The 12,150-nt window shown below is 34.1% G+C and overlaps 1 protein-coding gene across 1 annotated transcript in view; it reads left to right on the top strand.

The window, feature by feature from the left end:
* The window catches only part of LRP1B (LDL receptor related protein 1B), a gene marked incomplete at both ends in the record, with an annotated part of 669,864 nt that overhangs the window by 537,278 nt on the left and 120,436 nt on the right, over nucleotides 1-12,150 (top strand). The window contains 7 exons of the mRNA XM_084288908.1: nucleotides 396-588; nucleotides 1,055-1,180; nucleotides 4,603-4,731; nucleotides 6,961-7,080; nucleotides 8,126-8,239; nucleotides 8,441-8,590; nucleotides 11,534-11,656. Of these exons, the coding sequence (XP_084145034.1) occupies nucleotides 396-588; nucleotides 1,055-1,180; nucleotides 4,603-4,731; nucleotides 6,961-7,080; nucleotides 8,126-8,239; nucleotides 8,441-8,590; nucleotides 11,534-11,656 (955 nt within the window). The remainder of the gene's footprint in view (nucleotides 1-395; nucleotides 589-1,054; nucleotides 1,181-4,602; nucleotides 4,732-6,960; nucleotides 7,081-8,125; nucleotides 8,240-8,440; nucleotides 8,591-11,533; nucleotides 11,657-12,150) is intronic.

The following is a 12,150-nucleotide window of genomic DNA, read 5'->3' as shown; positions in this document are numbered from 1 at the left end:
CAATTCTGAAACTTACTTCTCAGTTTGATTCATAAAGACGCAATTTGTAGATGTTCAGCCTTTCTACAGTATCTCTTTTTCTCTGTTCTGTTCAGGCTATTAAGCAGGTAGTGTACTGAGCAGGTATTTTTACAAGTGCATTTAGTTAAATTGTGATTTTTGACTTATGGAGTAATGAAAACCTGGAGTTGCAAAACGTTGAAGTATTGATAAGTAAGTTAACCCTTGTCATTTTAAGACATTTTGTGTGTTGTTATCTCTTTTTTCCAGGTGCTGTAAGCACAGAATAATAATAATAATAATTAAAAAAAAGAAATTATAAAGAAACTAAATTATTTTTTTTTTCAGAGACAACAGTCCTGTTCATGTTCTTCTTCTGTGCTTATGTATTCTAGGTCATTGTTAAATCTGGACCAGGCACCTTTCTCAGCCTGGCAGTATATGATGATTATATCTTTTGGTCAGATGGGGTGAGAAGAGCTATTCTGCGTTCCAGTAAATATACAGGAGGAGATACAAAAGTTCTTCGTTCTGATATCCCACATCAGCCAATGGGCATTATTGCTGTTGCTAATGATACTAACAGTTGTAAGTTACAAAAGAACATACACTATTTTCTTGATTCCATATTACCAATTTAAATAATTTTACTTAGTTTTAATAAAGTTAAAACATTTTACAACATTTCATAAATTGTTGTTGTATGAACTGGTAACAAAAGGTGTGATACAACCTCTTCTCCAGGTAACTAAATAGTATTGAATGAACATTGGCTGCTACAGGTATTCTTCTGATAGTAGCTAAATCATTTCTTGTCAAATACCTACAGTTCTGAATGTTGTGGGTTTTGTTTAGTGATTATATTCAAAATAACTCCATTTGTTTATCTTTAACATGCTAGCCTCTGAGGCATGCTGACATTTTCATCTGACTGATAAAACATGAACCAATTGCCCATAAATCTGAAATACGGTGATCTTTGCTCTCTCTAAGATGTTGGCCATTGAAGCAAATTTAATAAAACAGAGTCTATCTTGTCCTGTTTGTTTTTCAGGTGAATTATCTCCTTGTGCACAAATGAATGGTGGCTGTCATGATTTATGCCTTCTGACTCCTGACGGACGAGTGAACTGTTCATGTAGAGGGGACAGAATACTGGTAGATGATAACAGATGTGTGAGTAAGTAATACTAGCTGATGCAGTGTTTTTGCTGTGGTGTGATGCAGTTGACTATCACAAGCAAAGATAGTTGACCCAAGTCATTAATTTGATTGCTCATATATACTATAAATACTGCTCTAGCAGTGTTTATAATTCTTTTTTTTTTTTTGAAAGCTTGGCACATAACAGGCTTTTAACTAATTTATGTCTCACAAGACTTCTGGAAGGTTAAAAAGCATTAATATTTATTCCCTCCTTAAATTTCAGTTTGGGTAGTTGTATTCTACTTAACATTTATTTGCCGTTTCTTTCTGTTGAGTACTTCTCTTTCATGTTGTGGTGGTTTTACTCAGCTGGGCAGCTGAGCTCCACCAGAACTGCTCGCTCAGTCCCCCTCCTTAAAGGGAAAGGGGGAGAAAATACAATGAAAAGGTCTCAGGGGTTGAAATAAGGGCAGGGATATCACTCAACAATTATTGTTAGAGGCAAAACAGACTCAGCATGGGGAGATTAATAAAATTCATTACCTATTACTAACAAGGTAGAGCAGTGAGAAATTCAAAACAAACTAAAAACACCTTCCCCCATCTACCCTCTTTCACCTCCTCCCACCAAGCGGCGCAGGGGAATGGGAAATGGGGGCTGTAGTCAGTATGTAGTACTTTGTCTTTGCTGCTCCATCAGTCACTCTCTGCCCCCGCTCCACGTGGGGTCCCTCCCACGGGATGCAGTTCTTGAGCAGCTCTTCAAGAACTGCACCCACACGGCTCCGTACCACGGGCTTCATCTCCCAGGAGCAAACTGCTCCAGCACGGATCCCCCACGGGTGGGTGGCAGCTCCCCCCAGACCCCTGCTCCTGCGTGGACTCCTCTCCACGGGCCGCAGCTCTGGCCCAGGGCCTGCTCCTGCGGGGGCTCTCCATGGGCCGCAGCGTCCTCCAGGCCACATCCACCTGCTCCACCGGGGGCTCCTCCACAGGCTGCAGCGTGGAGATCTGCTCCATGTGGGACCCACGGGCTGCAGGGGGACAGCCTGCTCCACCGGGGGCCTCTCCGCAGGCTGCAGTGGAACTTGTGCTGCATGCTTGGAGCACCTCCTGCCCTCCTGCTGCACTGACCTTGAGAACTGCAGGGCTGGCTTTCACTCCTCGCTCTCCCAGCTGCTGTTGTGCAGCAGTTGGTTTTTCCCTTCCTTAAATCTGCTGTTACAGAGGCACAAACAACATAATTTAGCAGCTCGGCTCTGGCCAGCAGCAGGTCCCTTTGCTGAAACTGGCCCTTATCTAACGTGGGACAGCTTCTGGGCTCTCCTCACAGAGGACACCCCTACAGCCCACCACTACCACAACCTTGCCACATAAACCCAATGCACATGTCCTACAATATATAAAATAATTGTAACTGAATAAATAGGGCTGTCGTACTTAATCTTGCAGAGTCTGTGCTTGAGCCGTTGGCCAATGTATCAATTTAAGTTGGAAGACTACTTGGAAATTGGTTTTCTTTTTGTTTGGTTGATTGTTTTTGTTTTGTTTTGTTTTGACAATGTTCTGCTCAATTTTTCTTCTTGCCACATCTTTCCATGCTCTGAACCAGTATGTCTCAACACATGATAAGGAAAATAAGAAATAACTGTTTTTTCAAGTTCACCAGTGGTTCAGAATATGTGGTCATCCATTGTAGCTTCCTAAGATCACAATTTCCCTATGCAGAATTGATGTTTATGAACATGGAACTATGTGCCGGAAGGATGTGATGTGCATACATAGCTTACTCCCAGTGAAGATTCTTTAGACAGAGCTTTAGTAAAATTAAAAGAGGAATTGGATGATTATATGTATAATAAGACTACACTGACTACTTGTTTGTAATCAACTAAACAGTTCTGAAAGTTCTGAATCTTTTGTTTCTGAAAATTGGGATTTGAAAAAATCTATACTATCTATAAAAATCTATACTAAAAATCTATGGTTTACTGTCAGACTTCAACTGAAGGCAAGCTACCCGTACATTTTGATTTTTTTTCCTTTTTTTTTTTTTTTGGGGGGGGGGACACTTTTTCTAAAGATTACAGTCTAAAATACTGAACTAGATGAACTACAAAGCTAACTGCAGATGACTTTCCCTAACATCTTACCCCTTACAAGGCTGAGAAAGGGGAAAAAAAATAGAAAAAGAAAAAGAAAAAAAAAAAAGTAGAGCAGTTATGTGATAACATGATTGAAATTTAAAGGACTCTATATATTGAGGATCAGACCTCACCTTGTCCAGAATCCACATTTTCAGAACTTTTGTGTTTTTCTTCATATTCAACTCAAATCAAGAATTATTTTCAAATTATGTTGGCTTGACTTTTGCATGTAGTGGACATCTGTTCCTCCTGAAATTGTGCAGAAGTAATTATAATGGAAACAAGCAAAAAACAAACAACAACAACAACAAACATACTAAACAGTATATTTTCCCCATTTTTCCTCTTGATCTGTCCTGTGTACTTCTCCTTTCTCTCAACTTTGATATTTCATTCAGACCCATGCATATAAAGCAAATGTACTGTAACAAAGTTCACAACCAAATCATTCTGTGTAAATACTGCAATACTTTATTATTTTTTTTAACCGAACTAACGGAAAATCAATATGCAAGAGAAAGAAGTCAAAATATTATATGTACATCTCTCCATTAAAATAATAAATATAATATTTGCTCTGAAAAGGAGAGAAGACAAAATTTTCATGTCTACCAATGATTATTTTTTTCTGAATAAAAAGAAGTGAAGTATAAACAACAGGTTTTCTTCCTTGTGTGTTAATCAATCGCCTTAACATTGTGTGTTAAGTACATTGATCCTGGCACTTGTGTACACACTGAGCAGCTGTGCAGTACACCAAGACAGAGTTGAGTCCAAATTAACCGCTAGGTAATGGTGAGTATTTACTTCTTGCTCTTGGATGTGCTATATTGAAGAGCTTTTTAAAACGTCTCCTAAGAAATGATTATATACAAGCTGTGGAGAGGCATGTAGGTAAAGAAATGTTGAGAACAGTAATAACAAAGTCATCATCTCATCAGAGTTACTGCCTTTAACTTGCTTCACTACATGTTCAAATCTCTCTTGGTTCATGGATATATATATATCTTTTGCAGGCTCTCTCCTACCTTGCATTGGAATTCTGCCCCAACATGAAATGTCTGAAGAGTGTTTCTTATTTAGATATTGGCCCTCACTCCTGTGAAATATCAAGAAATGTACAAATCAGTTATCACTCTTACAGGCCACTACTGCGTGGGAGCTTTTAAATTTTGATGCTGTGGGGTTTTTTGTACTTTGGTGTTGTAAAACTGTAGAGGAGATTAATACAAGTGCAGCCAAATATTGTTCTCATTTTCACTAAGGGTAACAGGTATAAAAATAACGTGTTGATATATTTTATTTTTAGCTAAGAATTCTACTTGCAACATTTATTCTGAGTTTGAATGTGGAAATGGTGAATGCATTGATTATCAACTGACATGTGATGGCATTGCTCATTGTAAAGACAAGTCTGATGAGAAACATTTTTACTGTGGTGAGTATTTCCAGATTTTTTGCCTTTATGTTATTTCAGTTATACAATTTTATTTTGGTTTTTGTGACTTTACTACTTGCATATATCAACTGCTCACTAAAATGCACAAGAAGAAAATGCCAAATTACTGATTAAAAACAAACAAACAAACAAAACCCTGACATTATATGGACAAAATTAACTGTACTTTAGGGTATTTCCTTGCAAACTTCATGTATTAGCTGGCTTATATTTAATACAAAGCATCTCAAGTTCTCTTATATTTCTATCTCTAAAACAAAAAATTACAAAAAACACAGGTTGGAAACAGCTTAGAAACAACGACAAAAACAACGGTATTTTCAGCTTTACTTTAACAATCAATATTTCTGTTCCCATATTTAGTAAAATTTTCTCTGTGAATTGAAAACACTAAAATAAAAGTATAAAATACTAGAATGGCTGTGTAATATAAATCTTTCCACACAAATTTCTGTTTAAGTTAATATCTTTCTTAAGATATAATATCTTAATATTATATCTTAACATTACTCTTCACACCAATCAGTCTGCATCTTGCAACAAATTAGATACAGGGCCATCTACTTTTTACTTTCATATTTGTCCCAAATGGTTCTATCCTGCACATATTTTCTTGTCCTAATAATAATCAACTGAATCACTTCATTTTTTTTTTCTGTGGCCAACTGGATTCTGAATTTGCCTGCTACAGCTTTTGTTTGTTTGTTTGAATTTGCAAAAAAATAAAACACATCAGACAAGGAAACGAGAATCCAGAATATACAAAACACCGCTAGTTACCTGGTGGGCAGAAGCCCTAGAATTGAAGTGACTGCTTCAAATCATCTAAAGGGTAAATGACTTATATCCATGAATTCCTTCTTAGGTTGTCTTACTAAGTAGTAGTAATACAAACATATTTGTATTTATGTATATTCCTTAGACATAAAGAGAAAATATTTTCTACAACACAAAGTACAGTCCAAACAAACAAACAACAACAACAAAAAAGAACACAGCCATGTTTTTATTTTGATTAAATATATCTGGCTCTACTGTTAGCTTCAGTCATTGATTTCATTCACAGTCCATAGCAGAAAGATTAAGTTTTCATAGTTTCCTGTACTTTGTTATGAGAGAAGAAGGTAGGTTGAAGGCATATAAAGTCATATGGGAACAAATTAGAAAGAAAGCTGCAGCTGGTGAAGAATCTCAAAATACTGTTTCTGTTATTCCAGAGTAGTTGTCTTATGTATCACCAGTCAGTTTCAGGTTTATAGGGCTGCTAAAGTTGTTTTATACTTTTTCTTTGATACTGAAAAAATATAAATGCAATATCCAACAATTTGTATTTATATGGATTTACCACATATTTTTGTGATGGACATTATATTAGTTTGCAATATGCTTGTGTACGGTTTGCCTGATTTAAATCAACCATACAGAACTTTTTGCTACATATTAGAAAAAGAGATGTAATTCTGTCATGTACTAGGTTGTGCGGAGTATGTTGCTTCCTGAATCTGATGAAGTACAGGGTGCTGGATTTATTACTGATTAACTAGTTCAATGAACATTATGAACTTTGTTTATTATTGTGGCTTTAATTCTACAATGCTTAGGGCTTCAGGAAATACCTTACGTAGTTTTGATATGATTGAATAATCAAAATGAATACATTCTTCAATAGTGCACTTACCTGAGCAATACCAATACTTATAGTATTAGTATTCAAAAATCCAGGCATACTTAATCCTGTAGATGAACTGATAAAAGTTTTCAGGTATGAAACTTTTATGCTAATATTTTTTATTATTTTAATATCCATATTATTGATGAATTTGGCTTAGGGCAAATCTGTTTTGGTTTAGCAATCTAGATTCTTCATGCTGTTTGATCAGAAGTTATAGCAATTTTTTTTTCCTACCATCACAAGATAATGAAAATTTGTAGTTAGACTTCCTTTTCTTCATTATTTTCTTTGCCATTCTTCTGTTCTTTCTCATCATGCTTTCATGTATTACTCTCAATCATTATTTATCTGCTCATCACTCCAAGTTGTTGTGTTGGACAAAAACAAGTTCAGAAATTTTTTTTCTGTAGCTTCAAACGCATTTTCATTTAAAATGTCTTTCTGGAGTATGTTTTTTTTTTTTTTTTTTTTTTAATGTAAGGCTATTTCTGTTAATGTGTCAGATGTCTAAATGAAATTATGTGCTGCTTTTCCAGAAAATAGAGGCTGTCGAAAGGGTTTTAAACCATGTTCTAATCGCCGCTGTATTTCAAGTAACAAAGTGTGTGATGGTGCAAATGACTGTGGTGACAATTCTGATGAATTTGACTGTAAAGGTAAATGACAGTTACTTCCAAGGTGGTTTCAGAATTTTTCTCTAGAAATATTTCATATGTAAACAGAAGTAATTAGAAAATGCAGATAATTTTACTGGAATTACAAGGGTTTGGATTTTTTCTTTATAATTCAAAAACAAGAGCAGGTACATACTGGTATGTTTAAGAGATCATATATTGGGACTGATTATCAAGGCTGAGTTTTGTTTTGCACCTACTGTCCTCTAGAAGGAGAGATTTTTTGGGCTAAGGAAAATTCCAAAAATACTATTGCAGCTTCTTCCATTAAGTGATACATGAAGTTGTATCTTTGCCACAGATGGAAAGGATGAAATATGTGCTATATGATTTCTTCTCTGCATCTGCTGCACTATTTCTTCTTTGAAGTAGCCAGTGTTGTTTCTTTGCTTCTCAGATGCATGACAATGTCTATGTCCTTTGTAAAACTTATCGGAATTTATTTTCTTTTTATATCAAAATTGTTTTTCTTTTTACATTTTAAAACATGAATATTCATATTGTGCTTCAGTGAATGAATAAAAATTATCTAGCAGACAACACAAATCTTTCGTTACAATTCGGAAAGTTTGGAGGAGAAATTATGCCATATATAGCTAAAAATCATGTAACTTCAGTGGCTAGGATTCTTCAGAAAGTACTATATGTTTTTAATCTTAAACTGAATATGGGTAGAGAGAAGAGCATACAGGCAAGAACCCCTATGTGGTGTTAAATAACAAATTTAAAAGATTCATAGATCGTGCTGGAAGTGCTTGTTTCCTTCTCACATGGTTATCTCAAATTGAGTTGGATTATCTAAAGAGAGATGTTTAGGCTCAATAAATAAAATTAGAAACTTATGTTTTCGAGTTTATTAGGCCTACTAATTTCTACTGAAGTTTTAGCTTTGGAAGGTACAGTGAGTTCTGAAGGTCCCATCCTAAAGGGTAGAAGCTTTAAGTATAATAAGTATAATAAGTATAGTATGCATCTGGACTGTCTGTTTAGTACATGAATTTATATCTTTTTTAACCATACTTTATAGATTCAACATGTGCTTCAACAGAATTCCGTTGTGCAGATGGGATTTGCATTGGAAAATCAGCACAGTGCAACCAGATCATTGATTGTGCAGATGCTTCAGATGAAAAGAACTGTGGTAAGTTCGTGTTTGTCTGTGCCTCATCTTAGCATCTGTTCCATGATTATTCCTTGTTATATAGTGGATAATTCATAGTCATTACTTGTTGGATGCCAACAGCTGCATGGTCTGTGCAAATTCAAGCTAAACGTAAAAACCAAACAATAAGGCTTTCAATCTGTATTAGGTATGATACAGTAATTTATTGTCTCTTTCCAGAAAATACAAACTGTGCCTATTTCTATAAACTTGGAATAAAATCTACAGGATTTATTAGTTGTAATTCTACTTCACTTTGTATACTGCCAGAATGGATATGTGATGGATCTAATGACTGTGGAGATTACACAGATGAACTAAAATGCCCAGGTAACTGTTAAAAAGAATGTGTGTGTGTGTGTGTACATACACACATTTCTGGAAAAAAATATATTGCAATATTATTTTTAAATATGTTACAAAATGTTTACTCAGTCAATACTTAATATTTAATGTAGAGATAAATATGTTAATGAAGTTTTTCTTGCCAGTTTTTATTTTGCATTTCATTAGATGATGCAAGTTATTACAAATTAATGCATTTCTCTTTAGACAAGTGTAGTATCTAGCTTTGTGTTTCATCTAGGTTGGGTCTGTCATTATTCATTTTTATCTAAATAAACCATTAAAATATCAAGCTCATCAAGCTTCCACATAATTCATCAGGAACTTTTATTAGCTACTGTTTTAGTGGATTGTATTTCTTTTCTTGTTGAATTGTTTTTTTTTGTTTTGGTTTGGTTTGGTTTTTTTTACTTTCTCTTTTATTTTGCTGAGGTACTTGGTGCAGGCTGACAGGGTAGAATCCAGGGCTATTGCTTCAGTGATTTTTTTGCTCTTGAGCCAGTATGAAGAGATTGTGGTACACCTTAGTCCCAATCCCCAGGCTGAGGTAGTAGGCTTCCAGAAAAGGAAGAGGTATTTACTGCTGGAAATTGTGTAACTTTTCATATAAACTCTTGGTTTTCTCTCTTTCTGCTTTCCTTGGGAAAAACAGTCCACCTTTATGACATGTAGATAAAAATAAATAAATTCATAATGCTAGAGTCTTGTAAGATGACTCATGAAATATTATTACAATAGGTGTGAGCAAACAGCCAATAACAAAAATAATGACTGAGAAGAGTATCATACATGAAAGAAACAAGAGGCAGTATTTGACAGTTTAAAGAGTCTTATTATTCCAACTTTTTGACTGAAATTTTCATGAGATCAGAATACTAACATATTAGAAATATATTTTTTCAAGATATATGCATATATAATATAAATTTGAGGGAAAGCCTGCACTTTCATGATGTTTTGTTTAGCAATTTCTGTCAGAGTGACCATAGTGTTAATGAAATTAGAAGATAAAGTAAATTATTAGTGCTGAAACAGATTTACTCTTGGAACCTATGCAGTAGCACTGGAGAGAAAGATCCCACAAGAAATTTTGTTTCTTTGTTTTCGTAATTAACTTGTTCTAGTTAACTTGTAATCATCTCCTTACGACCAGTATCTCTCTCTTTTTTTCTAAGAATTAATGTTATTAATTAGTACAAATAAAACTTGGAATTTAACATTGTTAAATACTATTTATTTTTTTTTAGCCGAGTAATTAACATCATCTGATTATTCCCATTTAGTATTCTGTTTTTCCTAGTGATAATCCCATTGCATCATTAAAACCTATTAGAATTCTCATTTACTTTGTGCCAACTTTATTGATGAAAACATTACAAGGATCCAGAGGATACCTAGAACTTCAGCACTAACATCAGTTAAACCTGCTATTAAGAACATTCATCTTCCTTATACCATATGCATATTAAATTATAGTTTTCATTCTAATTTCTATAATTCTGCAGATTATCCAGTCATTCTTTCAACTGGTCTATTTGAGTTCAAAATAGCTTAGAATTACTGTTTTTCCTTTGTTTGTGTGTTTTTTTCCATACCAAAAAAGATTTGATGGTAATATGCTATAGCTTTAGTAAATTAATGTTGCATAAGTAAACTGATATTGCATTTTATTGCATTGTCCATTTATTTGTGTTACTTTTATTCTGTCTTTCCAAATGTGTGCCAAAAGTTCCATCATTTTAATGTGTGACTAATTGCCTGGATCGTTCCTCCCTTTATTTGAACACAGTACCATTCCAATTCAACCTGCTTGTGATTTCCTTTGCCATTTCATTCAGAACTGACTGACTCTGGCACATTAAGTTTCTGAGTGTTGTTTCTGTTATGAATGTGATAATTCTCATTAACAATCTTAACTTTGTTCAGTGTCATTGTTCTTACAGAAAATTAAGGCAAAATATTCATTTAGGGGTGGTTATACTTGGGCAGTCTTTAATTTCTACCCAGCCATCATAAACATCCTATTTATTTCTTTATCCTTTTTTATATTCATACAACTGCAGAAGCCATAAATATCATAACTTTTTTTTTTTTTTTTTTTTCTTAAAGAGAGAGAAAAAGAGGGGAAAAAAATCAAAACAAATAACTATAGATAGCCCTGGTACATACAATAAAGGAGTAATAGAACCCTTTGCAGAGAGCTTCAGAATGAGTACATATTGCCTGGTTTTCACAGGCAGCACATTTCTTGAGATTTTGAAAATGTGTGCTATGTGTGCTACTCATTAGAATAATACTTGTACTTGTGTCTTGACACTAAATATATGGTACGTTTTCATTCCTCATGTCTGTTTTCTGAGTATTCATTCAAGTAAATCTCAAATGACTTCCACCATATACAAAAGAAATAAAGCATGGAAGAACAACTTTTTCATGTGTGATAAAATCTAAATCTCTGGCTCCAATGTCAGTACTGTAATTCAATGGTACAGTTAGAGCATGTGTCAAGCTTATAGCTTATCCTAGTGAATGTGACAAAAATACTGCCCCAGTTAGGTTATCCTTTAGGTACTGGCAGATGGAAGAGAAGTACAATTTCTTCAGCTGGTGTAAAACAACAAGCAGTGTTGATATACCTGACCTAAAAATCTGTTAACGGAAATACTTAATACTTTCCACTGTAGGTCCCTTTAATTTAAGTTGAAGCTGTGCTCTCTTTTTTCTCTAAAGTATTTCAGCTTCCTAAAGTACTTAGTTATTGGTTAAATAATATAATTTTTATTTTATTTTATTTTTTTTAACATTTTTACATTTTTAAACATAATCACTTTGTTGTCCATCAGTATTCAGAAATTTAGCAGAAATGTATTAGGCTCCTATTCATACTAGTAGAGACCATTTTACATTACATTCTTTATTTTATCACAGTTCAAAACAAACCCACATGTGAAGAAAATTATTTTGGTTGTCCTAGTGGAAGATGTATTCTGAACACCTGGCTTTGTGATGGGCAGAAAGACTGTGAGGATGGAGTAGATGAATTGCACTGTGGTGAGCATTTTATCTTATTTCTGTAACCACTGACACACTTTAAAAACAAAAAGAAGTATGCAAGTATGTCTCTGAGATTGAATATAAAGCTATATAAAAAAGTCCCTAATACTTCATTTTCAGATTAAAATCCTTATTTTTCTTGAAAGAGAGAAAAGAATATGAAATATTTAAAATTCATTTAAGTACTGCAGTATCAAGAGGAGAGTAATGTTGGAAAATGTGGACTGTCATCTCTGTCCTATTATCAAAATAAAGCAGTTCAGTATAGTTAAAACATCAATGAAAATACACAAACCAGCTTTATGCTTTTAAATTTTGTCCTTTTCCCACTAGCAACATGTTTTCAAATATTAGAATGTAAGCATTCTGAATGTTTTATCATTGATTTAATTAATAGCTCATTTTTAAAAATGTATTGGTGAATTCAAACTCTTAGATAAACTGGTAACATCTGGAATACAGAGATTAGGATTATACTGTATTTGAGTGTA

This window comes from Netta rufina (assembly GCF_964035555.1).
Source record: "Netta rufina genome assembly, chromosome: 6".
Lineage (NCBI taxonomy): Eukaryota > Metazoa > Chordata > Aves > Anseriformes > Anatidae > Netta > Netta rufina.
This window is presented reverse-complemented; position numbering and strand designations above follow the sequence as displayed.